Source organism: Protomyctophum bolini, assembly GCF_963924005.1.
Source record: "Protomyctophum bolini genome assembly, chromosome: 12".
Classification (NCBI taxonomy): domain Eukaryota; kingdom Metazoa; phylum Chordata; class Actinopteri; order Myctophiformes; family Myctophidae; genus Protomyctophum; species Protomyctophum bolini.
This window is the reverse complement of record NC_137873.1, coordinates 27,236,543-27,257,202: the sequence shown is the minus strand read 5'-3', so window position 1 is coordinate 27,257,202 and position 20,660 is coordinate 27,236,543. Positions and strand designations below refer to the sequence as shown.

The 20,660-nt window shown below is 44.1% G+C and overlaps 2 protein-coding genes and 1 long non-coding RNA gene across 4 annotated transcripts in view; 2 read left to right on the top strand and 1 right to left on the bottom strand.

Moving 5' to 3' along the window:
- paxip1 (PAX interacting (with transcription-activation domain) protein 1) overlaps positions 1–20,660 on the bottom strand; it is a 37,612-nt gene that overhangs the window by 7,224 nt on the left and 9,728 nt on the right. For both annotated transcript variants that reach the window (XM_080779312.1, XM_080779313.1), the window contains 8 exons: positions 20,406–20,500; positions 19,832–19,927; positions 19,057–19,194; positions 18,427–18,548; positions 17,789–17,973; positions 17,025–17,068; positions 16,466–16,533; positions 16,227–16,329 (listed from right to left, as the gene is read on the bottom strand). In XM_080779312.1, the coding sequence (XP_080635438.1) occupies positions 16,227–16,329; positions 16,466–16,533; positions 17,025–17,068; positions 17,789–17,973; positions 18,427–18,548; positions 19,057–19,194; positions 19,832–19,927; positions 20,406–20,500 (851 nt within the window). The remainder of the gene's footprint in view (positions 1–16,226; positions 16,330–16,465; positions 16,534–17,024; positions 17,069–17,788; positions 17,974–18,426; positions 18,549–19,056; positions 19,195–19,831; positions 19,928–20,405; positions 20,501–20,660) is intronic.
- LOC308325343 (uncharacterized protein) lies at positions 3,990–13,433 on the top strand. Its single transcript, XM_080777828.1, has 9 exons — positions 3,990–4,109; positions 6,561–6,693; positions 7,129–7,200; positions 7,589–7,660; positions 7,756–7,875; positions 8,252–8,299; positions 8,422–8,493; positions 8,765–13,161; positions 13,343–13,433. Exons 2-9 carry the CDS (start codon positions 6,600–6,602, stop codon positions 13,352–13,354), a joined length of 4,887 nt encoding a protein of 1,628 aa, XP_080633954.1. The 5' UTR covers positions 3,990–4,109; positions 6,561–6,599; the 3' UTR covers positions 13,355–13,433.
- Positions 13,538–15,172, top strand: LOC308325511. The gene is made up of 3 exons (XR_013965029.1): positions 13,538–14,072; positions 14,329–14,684; positions 14,876–15,172. It is a non-coding gene; the product is annotated as an uncharacterized lncRNA (long non-coding RNA).

Below are 20,660 nucleotides of genomic sequence, written 5' to 3'. Positions count from 1 at the left end.
CACGTTTCAATCGTGACCAAAGTCACAGTCATTTTTCCAAACTAAATGAGAAAAATACAAATTGAAAAAATAAAAATAAAAAGACAGACATCAGGGCAGCTCTTAACCCATTTAGGCCTAAGGCCGATTCTAAAAACGCCTTCTAAAGCCTGACCTAAGTTTTCTGAAAAACTTCAAATATTTATATAACAGCATCAATCTTTTGTATTTTTTGAATACTGTACATACTGTACAGAACCCAAAAACGGGTTCCCGGCCTGAGGGGGTAAAACACCAAAAGGGGTTCCCGCCCAGAATGGGTTTTAAAGGACAACTTTAGTTTTTTTCAACCAAGGCTCATGTTTTAGGTTGTTATTAGAGAAAGTAAAAGATAAGTGTTTGAAAACAAGGTCAACATCCAGCAAGAGATACAAATAAAAGTAGTAAGAAGGAATGGAAAATAAAAAATAAAAATAGAGAGAAGCATAAAATGAGCAATAGCAACAAAATACTTTAACTTGGGTTTTTTTTCCTTATTCAGCAAAAGTCTGATCGGAATGGTTTGACATATTCGGTCAATTTAGTCCAAATTCTGAAGAATTTGTCTTCCCGAGTTCTGGGAGTAAGTCAGTTTTTCCATTTTGATAATGAGTTCTCGATCCATTCTTCAACTGTAGGTGGTTGTGGTTGCAGCCACTTTCTCGTGATAGCCTTCTTGCTAGCCACCAGGAGGGTCAGAATTATATTTTTATCATTACTATACCGTAAGTCATATGGGAGGTTTCCTAGTTATAAGGTATCAAACTGAAAGGGGATGTTGATCCCAAACACGTCATTTTCAAATTATCAGAATTGGATCGGGAGATATAAAACATGATCGGGAGATCCATCAATATTATATCCATATCATGATATTAGACTGGATATCTTCTGTGATTTTGGATACTGAAGTATTGTGAAATGGCATAAGTGTTCTATAAAGATCAGGAAAACAAATCAGTATCGGCAGTTACCGATTTGTTTCCAATCAAAATCGGGAGCAAAACATTTGATCGGGACATCCCTGCTCGTTTCCATTGGGGTCCTTTAGTACTCAATTCATTAGGCTTGACTTTTTACAGGGGTACAAGTCTTTTCTCCTGCAGCCAAAGTGCTCTTTTTGAGTGGTGCAACCACTCCTACAACCAGCAATGTCCGTGTACCCGTTTGTGTACCTGTATGAGCACGAGTATGTGACTTATTTATACCAGTAGGGGGTGCCAGAAACAGAGAGAGGGGTAGTGCTGTGTCTCTAATGAGAGAGAGAGAGAGAGGGGGGGGGGGGGGGGGGGGGAATTGCACCACTCAGTTCACCCGTGTGTGATTTTTAAGTGGTGCAACCACTTCTACAACCAGCTTCCAATCCGTGTACCTGTTTGTTTGTGATGTACGTCAAATGAGCACGAGTGGTGTGCGCATGCGTGAAATTGGAACGACAGAAGTATGTGCGCACGCACCCGCGTGTGTAGTGCCGTGGATGTTGTTGCTAGATAATTAGCGTCAATGCTAGCGAGCTAAAATATAGCCATCGTTGCTCTAGAAAGCACCAATGTTTCCATCTAGACCACCGGATTATCAGCAAAAACCTCCGAAAATCGCGCTAATGGACCAAACCATGGACATCTCCGTAGATTAGGAGTTATTCAGCTTTTAGAGAGGGGAGTTGCGCCACTTGGTTCACACAGGTGTGATTTTTTGTTTAAGAGTAGGGATTCACTATAGTAGGGAATTCAACATTTGTTGTAGCATCTACTATACAAGTGAAAAGGTGTACCCATACTCATTCTTCATGCTCTATCTCCGACCGAACCACACTTTTACCACACATCTCTATATGCAAAATAAATTCGCCACCCTCCCCGAACTGACATAGCCTATTTTTTAGCCGTTCAAGTTTCTTATTTACTCTGCAAATATTACTTTTATGAAAATCACGATCGAGCCAGCAGATAAACGGGTGCCACAACACGCCGAGAAACAAGGAATTTAACCACGCTACTTGCATACACTGCAACTCGCTTACAATTCGCAAACCTGGCAACACCCTGCCTCTTACGTCACCAGCTCTGTTCCTCCTGGGCTCCGTCGCCCGGGATGGTTTTTACCCCTCAATGTCGTATTTGCTGCGCCCTTCTAATGCTGCGCCACGCCTACTCTACACTCACTGCTTGCAGCAGCAGCACTCGCTGGGAGCTGGGTCTGCAGGCGACCGTGTGTGTGCGTGCGTGCATGTGCGTGTGTGCGTGTGTGTGTGTGTGTGTGTGTGTGTGTCTGTGTGTGTGTGTGTGTGTGTGTGTGTGTGTGTGTGTGTGTGTGTGTGTGTGTGTGTGTGTGTGTGTGTGTGTGTGTGTGTGTGTGTGTGTGTGTGTGAATGAATAAGGCGCTTATATCGCCTTTGCTCAGTGGATGGGACATTTACATTAAAGCAATCGGATGGATGCGTGGACAACGGCATGGTTGCGCAGCACAGAATCTGATCTCGCGCAGGACATTGATGAGAGAAAGAAGGAACAGGAGAGATTATACGATCGCTATTTCGCTCATTCCATCTAAATCTCTTTCTTTACACAATAAATGACTCGACGATTCCCTTAGTTACATCAACATTGTTCATTGTCATTAATCGGACTGTGCCAAAATAGCACCCTTACACCGAACACTTTGCCTATTTCCGCCACACAGCCAACTGCCCCCCCCCCCCCCCCCCCCCCACACACACACACACACACCAACATGCGATTCATTAAATAACTATTTCTCCGCACGCGCGCACACAACATTATTCACGTGAAGCCTACAGGGAATTACCGACGGAATGTATATATATATACACACACACACACACACACACACACACACACACACACGCTTAGAATTTCTAGATGCGCGATTACATAACAGCTGTGCGTCATTATAGCCACACACGTCTCTAACTTGCGGTCACAGTCGCGACACTTTTCAGTTCTGTGGTACTTTTATATTGATTTAACTGTAACAGAAAGTTCCCAACTCCCAGCCACGGAGCTGCAACAAAAAGCTGGCCAGTGTTGCCAAATAAGCGATTAGTAAGTAATGTAATTTAATTTATCAGCGATTTGGGGATTCTTTTTGTAGATTGAAACAATATTGGGGGTCCTTTGCTCTTGCCATGACAATGTTTGAGAACCACTGCTCTAAAACAATATTAGACAAAGTTTGAGACACAAACACATTGCTCTCTCTCTCTCTCTCTTCTCCTTTTGTATCAATTTCATAGGCCTATTCATGATTCTGCTTAGTTTGTTTTATGGACTTGAGAGCTACTTTCAAAACCACCAGCACAACATACCCACCAAATAAAACTATCATCCCATTGCTGCAAATAGTGACAAAATGTAATTGACGGGCCTTTCATATAAACGCACATGCATGGGAAATAGAGGGGGAAAAATGCAAATCGTAGGCTTTTATTTTTGTTGGTATTTGACTTTGCTACTGATGATTGTAAGCAACAACAAGTATTGCATTGTGTGTTTGAGCTGACAGGCCCTTTTTTATGTCAATCACTCAAGTAATCTCAGGTCATCTAAAGCGGAAGACGCAAAAATACCTTGCATTTCACCTTTATTTCTGTCTCATGAAAAGCGTACATGACCTGAAAATGAACAACCATTTATTTCACTTCAATTGACGTTTGCTTTGGAACAATGCAATTACACACACTACAACTCGCTTAGAATTCGCTAACCTGGCAACCTGGAGCCAGGCTTCCCATTGGCTCCCCAACAAGCACAACAACCACACACACACACAACTGTTCCATTCATGTACCAACAACAACTCACTTGGACACGACACTTCTGAACTTTCACAACAATCGCATTGGAATTTTTAACGATCGCATTGACGCCACTTTTGCCGCGGTACCAAGGGGAACACATTTCATTGCACGCACTTTCACAACAACCGCATTGGATATTTTAACCATCGCATTGACGCCACTTTTGCCGCGGTACCAAGGGGAACAACTCATTTGGACACGATACTTCTCACTACGGCCCTTTTACTCTTTACCTGCCACTTGGACACGACGTCGTCTTCCACCATTGCAGGTAACATAACATGCGTGTTTGTGCGTCTGTGTGTATCTACAACGTTTGCTTCGTCTGGAACTGTAACCGGTAGATTACATGTCAATGCAATTGCATTTAACATTTATTTGCTTTGGACAGTTGGGTTCTTCATAATAATATTAATAACAGACAACACTGTGGTGACCCAAACATGTGGAACTACTGTCTCTCAGGCTCCCTGCCTGTGAAGTACGCCAGACATTTTATTTAAGAAGACTTGGATCGAGTGTGATACAGCGTATGAAAGCTCACTTCCCAAGGATTGTGGAGATGTTTCTATTTTTTTTAAAGGTTGAGAAATGAAATAATTATGGTCGTTTCTAATCTCAACATTTCAGAAACGGATGCTTTTTCCGCCGCGCTGTTGCCATGTCTCATAGAAACCAGTAAATAGGTCTATACAAAAAACCCACAATAACCGCATATAACAGGGGTCTGGAACCTATTTCAAAATTTAACATTTATTTGCTTTGGACAGTTGGGTTCTTCATAATAACAGACAACACACTGGAGTAGTTTTACACACTGTGGTGACCCAAAAATGTCTCTCAGGCTTCCTGCCTGTGGAACAATAGAAATGGTTTGCAGAAGTACGCCAGACCCAAACATTTGGAACTACTGTCTCTCAGGCTTCCTGCCTGTGGAACAATAGCAATGGTTTGCAGAAGTACGCCAGACATTTTATTGAACAACACTTGGATCAAGTGTGATACAGCGTATGAAAGCTAACTTCCCAAGGATTGTGGAGATGTCTTTATTTTCTTTTAAGGTTGACAAATGAAAGACGTGGATGCTTTTTCCTGCGCTGTTGCCATGTCTCATAGAAACAAGTAAATAGGTCTAATAACAAAACAAACAAAAAAAAAACCGCATATAACTGGGGTCTGTAACCTATTTCAAATGAAGTGCCATGTTATTATTTTCTACATAGTGAGTCTGCCATATCCTGCAGTCACAGTTCATAGTTTTAATGAATGAATGTGACTCATTGTGAGCTGGTACATCTGCTATTTTCAAAAGTAATCCTGGACATTTTTTTGTACATTTTTTTTATTAGCCGTCCTTAGTTGGGCAAATGCATTCATCTGGGTATCCTTCACATGGGAATGTGCTGTGTGAGGATCACTGCTTTAAACAACATTAGGAGAAACCTTCACAAACAAGAAAGGCAACCACAACTACCAATATTTACAAGCAACTTCACAGATCAAACAACCACTTATAATAAACAGACTTGCCAACACTCCTCCAGCAGCGTCCCAGAGCCGCTCAACTGTAAAATCAAACAGTGCTTTATCTGCTTCTTGCGTTTATGAGCTGGATAGACCCACGTCTAATCGTTATGCGCAGGTCAAGGGGCTTAATAGCAAATTGCGCACAGCAAAAATAAATAACATATGGACACTCCCACAATGCTAAAATATTCAGGAACGCTGTATGCCATACGTGTGTGCGTTCAACACGGGACGATAACACTTCTATAATACCATTGTGCGCAGAGCGAGGCCAATATAGGCCAAATCATGTATTACCCCATTGTACAACGGACATTCCAAATGGGGCCTACATCTCAGCTGGAGAAACATGTTTGCATGCATGCATCGCTGCCTTGCATGCTGTGTGCTACTGTTGAGTCTGTCACTTACTTTCACTGATTTATGGCATTGTCTTTCTGTTAAAATCCAACAATGTTAATTTAAGAACTCTGGACATATAGGTCATTATCGGTAGATTACATGTCAATGCAATTGCATTTCTCATTTTTTTTGTCTCATGAAAAGCGTTAATGACCTGACAATGACAAACCATTTATTTAATTTCAATTGAAGTTTGCTTTGGACGAATGCAACTACAACATGCGTAATTGGCACATGCGTGTGTGTGCGTCTGTGTTAGCCTACAACTTGCGTGTGTTTTCCAAGAGTCAACCTACACCACTGGTGTGTGTGTGTGTGTGTGTGTGTGTGTCAGAGTGATTACTACACCATTCTGGATTTACAATTTCAATGCTGAAAATAACAGCTGCTAATGCTATTATTAATATCATAACTATACAAATGCGTTAATGACCTGAAAATGAAAAAACATTCATTTTATTTCAATTGAAGTTTGTTTTGGACAAATGCAACTACAACATGCGTGATTAGTACATGCGTGTATGTGCGTCTGTGTTAGCCTACAACTTGCGTGTGTTTTCCAAGAGTCAACCTACACCACTGGTGTGTGTGTGTGTGTGTGTGTGTGTGTGTCTCCAAGTGATTACTATACAATTCTGTATTGACAATGTCAATGCTGAAAATAACAGCTGCTTGCATGTATTTATGTTGTCAATGCTGAAAATAAGGCCTGCTAACAATTCAGCTGTTGCCACAAATGCCATCATTAGCCTAATACCATAATAACAATTCTGATTTTATGTCATCAATGCAGAAAACACTTCCTTCAAACACTACAGCTACCTACAACACTATGCCGAAGAAACGAAGATCATCCCTTGCATACCGAACGCCAAAGGCCACCCGGCAACGCTTGCTCACAGCTGCGGCACAACGCCACGCACAAGGTACATGTGCTCTAACAACCTTACATCAACACACACACTGAACAATACATGTGTGCGTCTGTGCATACTGTACACACATACTCCTTCCCTGTGTGTGTACCACCATTTACAAACATCACACCACAAGTAACCAACTTACTCTTTATGTCCCCGCCCCCTGACTTCACCACACAGACAACTGCAGTGATGGCACCCACAACACAATGACAAACACACCCTCCTTGCACACGCCCCCCACCAAAACTTAATACTTCTTTATTTTTACCACTCCACTACATTATATCCCTCTCTCTCACATCCCTCACTCTCACATCACATTACGCTGACACCTTTCTATTTACTGTGTGGTGGCAGGGACACATCACACACTACCATGCCATAGCAGCACAAGTTAGTATGTTGACAACTGCTGATGATTATTGTCTCACTTCACAGCAGAACAACATGATGACGCCACTACACCACAACTGCTCCACACCCCTACTTTGCACCTGCATGACACCAGAGGTAATGCATTCACATCATATGTTGCACTCACATTTACACTTATGCATTGTGTCCACTACACTCACATACTGTGCAAAAAAGCAACTTACTCTTCATGTCCCCGCCCCCTGACTTCACCACACAGACAACTGCAGTGATGGCGCCCACAACACAATGACAAACACACCCTCCTTGCACACGCCCCCCACCAAAAGCTCATACTTCTTTCTTTTTACCACTCCACTACATCACATCCCTCTCTCACATCACATCCCTCACTCTCACATCACATTACGCTGACACCTTTATATTTACTGTGTGGTGGCAGGGACACATCACACAGCACCATGCCATAGCAGCACAAGTTACTATGTTGACAACTGCTGATGATTATTGTCTCACTTCACAGCAGAACGCCATGATGACGCCACTACACCACAACTGGTCCACACCCCTATTTTGCACCTGCATGACACCAGAGGTAATGCATTCACATCATATGTTGCACTCAAATTTACCCGTAATGCATTGTGTCCACTACACTCACATACTGTGCCAAACTACAATCGCCAACAGCTACACGCAAACAAATGCATCAAGCAGCTGAACTACTACATGGACCCTCCCTCGCCACTCACACGCCAACAGCCCCAACACAACACTTGGTTCCAGCAGCTGCAGCACAAGATGTATCAGGTACACTTGCTCAAAACTACACTGTGCACAGCACAATGCTATACACTGCATTTTTTTCTCCACAGATACTGCAGTATCTTCATCATAAACCTACATTAATTGGGTACACACCCTGTGCTCAACATGACTCATACTATATCTCTATACATCACTTCACAGCTCAACACCAGGGCAGCACTCCTCCACAAATGGCCCCAACACCTTCATTGGAAGTGGCTGAGTCCAGAGGTACTGACTTCTGTTATTCATATAACCTTACTGCTTGGTACCGAGCATCCTGACACACTGTATGTGCATCTATCTACATATCTCTGCATAACATGTCGATAACATTTTGTACCTCTGTGTCCACACACACACTACTGACCATACCCAGCTCAGCGCAGGCGGGAGAAAACACGTGACAGACTGAGACGGACCAGAGGTAAGGCCTCAGATATATGTTGCCCTCTGCCTCAATGCATTACGCATATGTGTGTATGTTATACCGACATGTACTGAAGATAGTATAATATAGTAACATACACTCCCATCTTCATTTCTCAGCTCAGCATAAGCTAGACAAGCAACAGCAGCGCATGGCTACAACACAGCCAATGGCCACAGCAGAAACCACAGGTAACCAACGCAGTACACTCACATCTACACTTTCACCTCAATAAATCTAATGCAAAGTTCTATCACATTGTCCCACTACACAACACATACACACAGTTCAATTTAATGCCTCCACACATTTCCATTGCCTGCCTCAACAAAAACATCACATTCACTTACTGACCACATTCTACTTATTGCATGACTCATGAATTGAACTACTGACCACATTCTACTTATTGCATGACTCATGAACTGAACTTCACACCATACTTTCCATCTACCTTCACAGGCAGTTCCCATCAGCCAGCAAGACGACAAGTTGCTACCAAAATTGCAACTTGCACTGCACAGATTCTCAGCGGCCAACTAACTATCAACCAACTCTCCGACACACCACAGAGTATTGGCCAACTCAACTGCGTGTGTGACCACTGTGGAGCATTCACATTCAAAAATGAGACCTCCAGTATCTGCTGCTTGAATGGAAAGATTCACCTACCAGCCTTCCCTACGCCCCCACAGGCCATCAGTAAACTGTGGTTTGACGATAACCCTCAGGCAAAACTGTTTCGGAAACACAGCCGTGTCATCAACAACGCTGTCTGCCTCTCCAGTATAGCTGTCAAAGAGAAAACATTCACATGCTTCACTCCCACTGTCATTTTCCAAGGCAAGGTACTCCAGCGCATCGGGCCACTCCAACCAGAACCTGGTGCTGGTGCTGTCTTTGCCCAACTTTATGTCCTCGACCCAAGTCTGGAAATCACCACCAGATTTGCAAACATGACTCTCCCCGCCAGAACATCCACTGCTGACAAGGAAACAATGAAGCAGCTGCTACACACTGTGCAGCAAGTTATTCACCTGCACAATATATTTGTCCAAGATTTCAAGCAAATCCTTGAAACCCCAGAAGAACAATTACAGCGAGGCACTATTGTCATAAGTGCTGAAGCCAGGCCACAGGGAGGACATTCCGGTGTTTACAATGCCCCCTCCAATCTCCAAGAACTTCAAATTGTCACCAACGAACAGGCACATGATCTGGTCATCAACTTACGTGGTGGAGGTCTGAAAATCATATCAGACCACCATCCCAAAGCCATGCCCCTCCACTTCACCCTCCTCTTCATTGATGGGACATCTGGCTGGCACTGTGCTCTCAAGCATGTGGACAATGAAAAAAGGCTCACAGCCCGTGAGTTCTTTGCCTATCACATGAACATTCGTCACACTGCGAGCGACTACCTTTTCCAGGCAGGCAGACTGTTTCAAGAATGGATCCTCAATGCCTGGATAACATGCGAGAACCAGAGGCTGACTTGGCAACGCATGAACCAGAAGACATTACGGGCTGACAGCTACAAACAACTACAACAGGTTGTGGCTGCGCGGAGACGAGAACAGAGTGCTCCATCTCACTCTGTCCACCACAATGAGCAGGGACATGCTGTGGGTAGAGTCATCCTTGCTAGCTCTTTCCATGGCAGTCCACGCTGGTACCACAGCAAGTTCCAGGACGCTATGGCCATAGTCCGCCACATGCGAAAGCCAGACCTTTTCATCACAGTCACCTGCAATCCTCACTGGCCAGAGATCGTAGCTGGCCTCACCCCTGGCCAGACAGCCCAAGACCGACCTGACCTGGTGGCCCGGGTATTCAAACTAAAGAAAGATCAGCTCATGGATGACCTCGTCAATAAACACATATTTGGCCAAGCCATTGGCAACCTTTGGGTCACAGAATTTCAGAAAAGAGGTTTGCCGCACACGCACATTCTCCTCATTCTTGCACAGCAGGACAAACCCAACACACCAGCCCAAGTGGATCAAATTGTCTCTGCAGAACTTCCCCCTGACCCCCATGAAAATGGGATCTCTGCCCAAGAAAAAGCAAAGCGCCAGCCACTGTGGGACATTGTACTTACTAACATGATCCACGGTCCCTGTGGACAAGAGCATCCCAACAGTCCCTGCATGGAGAAGATAGACAACTCCAACAGCAAAGCCTGCAAGAAAAACTTCCCCAAACACTTCCAGCACCAAACATCAGTGGGTGGCGAAAAAACCTATCCTATCTACCGCCGTCGCTCTCCAGATGATGGTGGCCGAACTACAAAAAAAAGAGAGAACCACATCAACAACAGTTGGGTAGTGCCTTACAACCCCTACCTCAGCCTCCGATACAACTGCCACATCAATGTAGAAGTATGCAACTCTGCACTTGCTGCCAAATATCTCTACAAATATGTGACCAAGGGGCCGGACCGTGCAATGGTTTGTGTTGGGCTGGAGGGCGCCCAGGCTGCCCGTGATGAGATTAGTGACTATGAAGACATGCGTTCTGTTGGGTCAAGTGAGGCCAGCTGGAAACTCTTCGCATTCCCCATATCCGCCAACAAGCCTCCTGTTCAAGTCCTCCGCTTGCATCTGGAACACGAGCAATACGTCGTTTTCACCGAGGGTGATGAGGAGAATGTGGTGGAGCAGGGCAGACAGACAGAGTTGACTGCTTTCTTCAAACTGAATGCTCAACAAAAGGCAGACAAGGGTCCAGATTACAACCCCACAAACATGCAGCGCTATGTTGACATGCCTCACAAATACACCTACAAAAACAACACGTGGCAACTCAGAAAAAACAATGCTTTCTCCATTGGCCGTGTCCACACCATCAGCCCCCTAGCTGGAGATGTGTTCTACCTGAGACTGCTCCTCCACAATGACCACTCCAAAGGGAAAATAAGTTTTGAGGACCTCTACTCAGTCAACGGCAGCCGCCTTGACACCTACCAGGCAGTGTGCAGGGAGCTTGGCCTGTTGGATGATGACCAAGAGTGGTCCACTGTCCTTACCGAGGCTGCTGCCACTCACCTCTGCCCCCAGATTCGTGCCCTATTCGTCATCATCCTCATCTTCTGCCAACCAGCCAACCCTGCAAGCCTGTTTAATGACTTCTGGCCAGACTGGACAGATGACTTCAAGCGGAGAGCAGAGCAGAGTGCAACAACCTTCACTGACCAGCAACTCAAAACCATGGTGAGACTGGATCTGCAAGTCCGCCTCCAGTCACATCAACATGACCTCCAAGACTTCCACCTGGATAAAATGACAGATGAGGAAAAGGCCACTGTCCATGGGCTGGTCAATATCGAAGAGACGCTTATCCGTGAGGAGCTGGACTATGATGTGGCCCAGCTGAAAGCCAACGTACAGGCAACCATTCCACAATTCACTGCTGCTCAACAACAGATTTACAACACTGTCATGACGGCAGTCCAGCAACAGGCCAGCTTACAACTCTTCATATCAGCACGTGGCGGTTGTGGTAAGACCTTCCTGCTCAATGCACTGCTGGACGCTGTGCGCAGTCTGGAACCCGGTGGCTGTATTGCCCTTGCCATGGCAACTACTGGCATTGCTGCACAACTCCTACACCTAGGCAGAACATTCCATTCACGGATGAAAGCACCTCTCCACCCAACAGAACACACACCCTTCCACATCACAGCTCAAAGCAGCCTAGCCAGGCTGGTGCGACGGGCACGCCTCCTGCTCATTGATGAAGCAACCATGCTGCACCGCTTCCTGCTGGAGGGACTTGACTACACTCTGAGAGACCTGATGAACAAGCCAGACTGTCCATTTGGTGGGAAAATCCTCATCTTGGCCGGCGACTTCCGCCAGTGTCTTCCAGTGGTTCAAGGGGCTAATCCTGCCCAAATCGTCAACAGCTGCCTCAATAATTCAGGCCTCTGGCAACACTTCCAAGTCTCCAGCCTCACAGAGAACATGCGGGTCAGGGCCAGTGAAAACCAACACCTGAAGGACTTTGACCAATGGACTCTCAGCATTGGTGATGGTACAGCCAACGATGCAAACAACTTCATCCACATCCCAGATGACAGGTATTTCCACATTCAAAGCAACACAGAGAATGACCACACAGCAGAGGAGCGCTCCATGAAAATGTTTTGCCAAACAATATTTCCCAATATGCCCAACAACTTCACTACTACCGGCTGGCTGGATGGCCGATCAGTGCTTGCCCCTACCAACAAGGACGTGGACACCATCAACGACCTAATGGAAACCTGGATACCAGGTCTGTCAACCAACCTGAGCAGTGCCGATACCCTGGAGAACGACCAAGACAGACGGCGGTTCAACGTGGAATATCTCAACACCCTCTGCCCCAGTGGATTTCCCAGGCACCTCATCACCCTCAAGCCTGGAATGCCCTTGATGCTACTCCGCAACATCAGCCCCAAAGACGGACTCTGCAATGGCACCAAACTGTTTTTCCTGAGAACCCTCAACAACAAACTGCTGCTGTGCAAAATTGCAGCCACACAAAAGGAAGTCCTGATCCCTAGAATCAAGTTCATTTCTGATACTCAACATTCCTACTTTGAGTGGGCCAGACGGCAGTTTCCAGTCCGCACCGCTTTTGCCACCACCATCAACAAATCCCAAGGACAGACACTTACAAGAGTGGGGGTCTGGCTTTCGTCCCCTGTCTTCACTCACGGACAGCTTTATGTTGCCAGCTCAAGGACGGGTAACCCAGAAGCTCTCACCTATGCCATAAAGCAAAAAGAAGGACAGCCAGAACATCATACTACCAATGTGGTTTTTCAAGCCTTGCTTCGCGCTGTGCTTCCTGGCCCTACAATCCCCATTGAGGTAAGGCTGTTGCATTGCTACATATGTCATTTCTACACATAATATAAAACTGCTGCTAACCTGAAGATCATTATGATCAAACAAATCACTATCCTTTGTTTCACGTCTGCCCTGGTGGACATGTTTCTCCCATTATGCAGGCTCTACTGACCAAAACTTTTCTGTGTCTCCTTTTCTACAGGCTCAACCATGACAATCTCTGGAACCAGAAACACCCCTTCCACATCACCCCACTCCTCCACGCCCTCCTCTGGATCAGCTGCCCAATATAATTGTTCCTTTACTAAGTTGGCCTTTCCACAACAACTGTGTTCACTGTTGGGGGGGGGGAGGAGGGTCCAGGTGTTGCAAGGCCAGGGCTCTAAGGGTGTTTTACACTTTGAAGTATTGTAGTAGTGTATCTAACATGTTAAAAATGACATAGTGCACTTGATTGTAAAATGTAAAATATTTTGGTTAGTAGAACAGTTTCGTTAATTAACCTCAGGTATACATTTGATGAATATAGTGCACTTAATTGTACAATTTAACATGTTGATTACAAACTGCTGCTATGCAAAATTGCAGCCACACAAAAGGAAGTCCTGATCCCTAGAATCAAGTTCATTGCTGATCCTCAACATTAACATTCCTACTTTGTGTGGGCCAGACGGCAGTTTCCAGTCCGCACCGCTTTTGCCACCACCATCAACAAATCCCAAGGACACACACTTACAAGAGTGGGGGTCTGGCTTTCGTCCCCTGTCTTCACTCACGGACAGCTTTATGTTGCCAGCTCAAGGACGGGTAACCCAGAAACTCTCACGTATGCCATAAAGCAGAAAGAAGGACAGCCAGAACATCATACTACCAATGTGGTTTTTCAAGCCTTGCTTCGCGCTGTGCTTCCTGGCCCTACAATCCCCATTGAGGTAAGGCTGTTGCATTGCTACATATGTCATTTCTACACATGTCATTTCTGAATAATATAAAACTGCTGCTAACCTGAAGATCATTAGGATCAAACAAATCACTATCCTTTGTTTCACGTCTGCCCTGGTGGACATGTTTCTCCCATTATGCAGGCTCTACTGACCAAAACTGCAGCTTCTTTTACTATTCACTGTTAACATTAACACTCACATTTTGTGCTTGAGTCATCCCTTATCTGTGTCTCCTTTTCTACAGGCTCAACCATGACAATCTCTGGAACCAGAAACACCCCTTCCACATCACCCCACTCCTCCACGCCCTCCTCTGGATCAGCTGGCCAATATAAGTGTTCCTTTACTAAGTTGGCCTTTCCACAACAACTGCGTTCACTGTTAACATTTACATTCTTTCCTACAAATACACTCAGACTCCATTAAAAATACACTGAGACCAACATTTTACATGTTTTGACTTTGTCAACCTTTGCTCCCACAGAAGCTCTCACCTATGCCATAAAGCAGAAAGAAAGACAGCCGGAACATCATACTACCAATGTGGTTTTTCAAGCCTTGCTTCGCGCTGTGCTTCCTGGCCCTACAATCCCCATTCACGTAAGGCTGTTGCATTGCTACATATGTCATTTCTACACATGTCAATTCTGAATAATATAAAACTGATGCTAACCTGAACATGATTATGATCAAACAAATCACTATCCTTTGTTTCACGTCTGCCCTGGTGGACATGTTTCTCCCATTATGCAGGCTCTACTGACAAACTTTTCTGTCTCCTTTTCTACAAGCTCAACCATGACAATCTCTGGAACCAGAAACACCCCTTCCACATCACCCCACTCCTCCACGCCCTCCTCTGGATCAGCTGCCCAATATAATTGTTCCTTTAACAACATGTTAAAAATGATATAGTGCACTTCATTGTAAAATGTAAAATCTTTTGATTAGTGGGACATTTTCGTTAATTAACCATAGGTATACATTTGATGAATATAGTGCACTTAATTGTAAAATGTAACATGTTAATTCATTTCATGTATAGTAAATGTATGTAGGATAAATGGACAGTCATGGTTCCTATTGGGACCACGACTTTAAGGGGGGGGGGGGGGGGGAGTGTGATACCCCACACACATACTGAGTAGTGGATGTGCCTGCCTATTGCCTAACTTTCATCCTGTAGGTGAGCCTGGGTAGGGCATTGGCCCGATGGCTGATGGGAGAGCACCTGGGCCCGGTGTCTCCCAGAGGCCATAAATACCACACTCATCCCAGTTGAGAAGAGAGATCCAGAGGAGCCAGACCTGCTGCCTCCACTCCCTTCATTAGCCTCCATGCCTCCGTTCCTTTATGTTTGATTGTTCTTTCCATCCACACATGCACCACACCATGTATCACACATCCATACACTACACCTACACCACTGACTCACTGACTACACATTCCATATAATTTGTTATGTTAAGTACTGCAGTTCTTTTTAGTTCCTTATATAGGCCTATTATTTAATAAATCATATATTGTTCATCTTTCGCACGTCTCCTGCTCCGAATGTTTGTCAAGGCAAGAACCAGCCATGACAATTCTTTCCTACAAATACACTCAGACTCCATAAAAAATACACTGAGACCAACATTTTAAATGTTGTGACTTTGTCTACCTCCCACAATTTCCTTCCTCCAATTTGCGCTGCGCGCCGCTAGGATGAGCGGGCCGAAGGCCCGCGAAATTCTAGTAGCAGAACAAATTTAAACCCTTGTTCATGCCAAATCTAGGTTGAATGTGATTTGTGGAGCTCCCTCTGGTGTAGTGATTGTGGACTTGATTGAGGTTTTTTTAGTAGTTGGACAGGATGAGGTCATGTCAAGGTTTCGTCAAGACTTTAGATCGCTTAAATATAGCATATGCAGGTGCTAATAGCCATGTACGTACAGTATGGACCTGCACAAATGAATGTCTCTTCACAAACCTCCGTTTATGAAGTCTTCTTCAGAATTCTGAAGAAGACTACGTGTCGAAACGTTAATCTATAATAGAGCCTTGACTGGGAGCTTTTGCAAAGTGTGCAGACTTTTCAGGTTTAAAATATTCAAAAGTAGCAAAAGCTCTACTACTTTTGATGGGTTTTTTTTGCATTACCTTGATGTATTGCTGGAGCTGTGTGGGTTCAAACCCTGTGAAGATGACATGAGGGGTGGACTCTGGTGGAAGCTTTTTATTGGTTGACTGGAGCTCTTCAAGTCTACGTGCGCGCACACGCAAGCACACACACACACACACACACAAGACAAAAATCAAACGTTTTAAATCTAAAAGAAAATACTTTTTGAGAGTGAAGAGATTAAAAGTTGTAATGGCGTTGGAGGTCTAACACTGACCTGGCCTTCTTGTTGGGGGGCTGGTTAGTGGTGTCGGACAACCTCTGTTTGTGAAGCAACTGGAGACCCTGAACAGAGAGAGAAAGAGAGGGAGAGAGAGAGAGAAACGATGAATCAAATGCGTGTCTTGGTAAATAAATCCTGTTGAGGACACGTTAACCACACGTTGCAAGTGTGAATTCTGTACTGGCCATATATGGAGCGTGTCCTGAGTGTACAGGGTTTGATGAGGTCTCTGGTACATTTCATAGTAAATGCAACCTGTGGTCGCAAATACAAACGCTCCCTATGTGCTTTACCATTAGCCAATCTACAAGCTCACAACGTTGTGAATTTTCTAAAGATGTTTTTTATAGATTTTATACATTTGACAACTTGTGAAACGGGACTCGGTACTTTGAAGTACATTTTGATGTCAATACCTTTGAACTTTTACTCGAGTGAGTTACTCGGGACTTTTAACTTGTAACAGAGTATTTTTATATTGGGTTATTGATACGTTTACCCGAGTAAAGAATGTGAGTACTTGTTCCATCAGTGTGTTTCTAGGACAACTCACCGCCAACGCCTCGGGAGACACTTTGACTGGCGCTCGCCACGCACCTGGAACACACACACACACACACACACACACACACACACACACACACACACACACACACACACACGATTATTACGTTGAATCCACCTCAATTACAACAATGCAAGATTATATCTGAATTCGACTAAGTGTCAGACTTATTAAGGAAATAAATTAACTTGGACAACTTTGGGGGGTTTTTTCAACCAAGGTTCATGTTTTAGGTCGAGAAAGTAAAGATGAGTGTTAATTTTTTTCATTTGCTGCTTTCTTTTGTTTAAAAGGCATTCAAACAAGTGGCTAAATCCGTAATGTTTCTTACAGAATGTTACGGCAATTTATTTCATTTGTATTCATTTCTAATTATTATTTACTATAGGCCTATTAGACCCCAGGACATTATATCTAGCCACAAAAGATCACGGGATCTACTGAATGTGAAGGGGGATACTAGGGGAATGCCATACTGTGTGCCGTAGGCTCTGTCATGCTCAGGCATATATCAGTTTGTCACCTCCCCCTTCACATTCAGTAGATCTTTTGTGGCCAGATGTAATTTCCTGGGGTCTAGTAGGACTATAGTAAATAATAATAAAGAAATCGCTGTAAAAAAAAAAAAAAAACATATTTAGCCACTTGTACTCCGTTTGTGCTAAACATTAGATATCTAATGTTTAGCACAAACAGATGGTACTAGTGCTGAGGGACTCTGTGTACAGGGTTTTATGCACAAAAACACATACCCAGTAGATTGAGCACCAGCTGTGGGTTAGGGACCAGTGGTTCGGGGTGATTGTAGTTGGAGTAGCGGCTGTGCTGAATCTGTCTCAGAGCCTCAAAGTGACCCAGCATGATGTCACACAGCCACTGGGCGTTCACACAGGGAACCTTCCACTCTTTGGCCTTCTCATACTTCATGCCACTGGCTCTGATAGGAGACGAGGGACACAAGAACAGCTCCATCAGACACTCTCGCCAAGATGAAAAGTACCATTTGTTGCGATTATACTGTATTGGGCGGTGTGATACTCCAGAACAACCTGTGCAAGCACGACATAAATATCTCTGAGATTAACCCATTAATCCGTGTCATTTTATACTTTGGATATTCAAAAATACAAGCTCAAGTGACGCATTATGAGTTTGTAGATCTGCCATTTTTGAATAATCGTAAACACATTTAACTCAAATCTGTGCTTCTAGGTATCCCTGGAACAACATATTTTGAGATGGGGATCCGGACCGTGGCCAAATGCATATATCATTTTGGGGGGTCCTTGACACGAGAAAGTTATTTCCCCGAAAACAGTTTTTGACTACATTTACACCCCAAAATACCGTACATCTCCTCCTACACTTATCTACTTATGCTTATTCTTACTGTTTGCAGATGAGCACGGTGTTACTGCGACAGAGGTAGCCAGTGTATCTGGCTCCAGCCAGGTAGGCCATGAGCTTCAAGTCATCTCTGTCTGTGTCCACAAAGCCTGTCACACAAATTATCTGGGAGGGAGGGAGAGGGGGGAGAGAGAGAGAGTCAACAGTCAGCCACAAGAACAAAATATAACCTTTTGCTTTCAGCTGCACCAACTGAGTAGGGGTGCAACAATCAGTCAACGTTGAGTTATATTTTACTATACATTTTCCTTGTGGATTAAAAAAGTCAGTTTTACTCAACAGGACACAAATGTTACAAATACAAACCCTTTTATAAGCAGCAAATGTGCAACTCAAGTGTTCACAGCCCTGTATCAAAACCATGCCAGGATGAATTTCTGAATTTTAAAGGTCGCTCAAAATGAGAGCGAATTCCAACAGAGGGATTTTGGAAAATTGGGGGGCTACCCACACATTTAGCTGTGTTGCTCACACACACAGTATATATGCTTTTCAATTAATCAAAATAAATAATCGCTAAGAATACAATAGTTGCAGCCCACATTTTCACTGTTTACAAAACCCCCAAATAAGCCAACTCGGCTTGGGAAATGTGTTGAACGGTTGAACCTACATGCTGCGAGCAGGGCTTGGCTCCGGGCGGGAAGGCAAAGGGCAGGTGTAGAGTTCTGTGGGGGGGAACCATCTTCTTCTTCTTCAGAACAGTGTTGAGCCAGTGAGCCGTTACACACCGCTTACCTTCTCTTAGAGCCTGACACAAGGAAACAAACATTGATCCTTGGCTGAAGGTGTACTGTACATGCACACAGTACTAGGAGTTAATCCGCTGTCACCATCATGAGATTTTATTTACGATGAATAGTCGATCAAATAATTGCGATTAATGATTTAATGGTTTCTGTACTTAATACTGAATAGTGGATATACGCGTTTTGAGCTTGTAGATCTTATGTTTAAAACATATGAACATTTTCAACATGGACACGATTATGGCAATTATGGCAACCTCAAATAATTGTGATTGGGCCATTATGTAATTACTATGACAGGCCTACCAACTAAGTCATTGAATAGATAAAAAAAAGAAATTATAATAGAATTTCACACATTTAACAGCTCATCTACAAGTCAGGACAAGTAGATGTAGTAGCTGTTTTTGTATAAAATAGTGCCATGGTTAATCGGACTAATGTATTTATTCAATAATTAACCAAATGGACCCGAATGGGTCATTGAAATTAAATAGTTTGAGAACCACTGTTGTAAGCTATTTTAGATCAATAGTTAATTCATAAGTGGCCATCATTATAAAGTGGGCAGTGGGCAGTCAGCCATCATAAGGTTAAGGAGCAGATATATTGAACATGAATGACAGTCAGTGTTCTTACCTGGACGTACAAGCTGCTGACCTGACTCTCACAGAGCAGATGTGTGCACCGGCTGTTCAACGCAGGGTCCACTGTGCCCCCGTAGGCCTGGATGACCTGGCAGGACGAACAAGACACATTGCATTTAACCACGCCTCCATTGCTGGCCTGACAGAGAAAGTCATGGGTTCGATTCACAAGCCCGACACGACGACCTATGCTGCGTCAGCGTGTCACTCCATGTCTTTCTCTCCCAGTTTCCTGTCTCTCTCTGTCTTCAATAAATAAAAAGGGTACTCTATTCCCCAAAAATATCGTATGCAAAAAACCTATGCAGCTCCATTGCTGAGGTTAAGGAATAAGGATATGCCATAACATTAATTATTCCCTTTGAGTGCGCTTACAAACTTTGAATTGGGCTTATATCTAGTCTTCGGACCAAAATAAATGCATCTCAGTCCTTCCTTGCACTAAGACATGTCAGTTTCTTCCACTGACTTTCCCTTCTTTATATTTTGACTTGAGCATGCAGCAAAAGCAGTAAGCACATGATTTTCACAATGTTTTCTGCCTGTTGATCACATGCCTGACTTACCCTCTTCCACTGTGCTAGCAGCTGTTTGTCAGCCATCTGCTCAGGGTAGTCAGCGATAGCGAAAACACAACCAACCAGGAAACCATCCTCAGGGACTGAGAAACACACAGATGAAGGCAGTTATAGAATAGGTCAACTTTAGGATTTATAAGCTTGGATTCCTACACATTATTTGACAACATGACAGTCTCTTGGGGCTTAGATCATATCACAAAATGAGGGTGGGTTTACAATTGGTAGCCAATATGACAGATT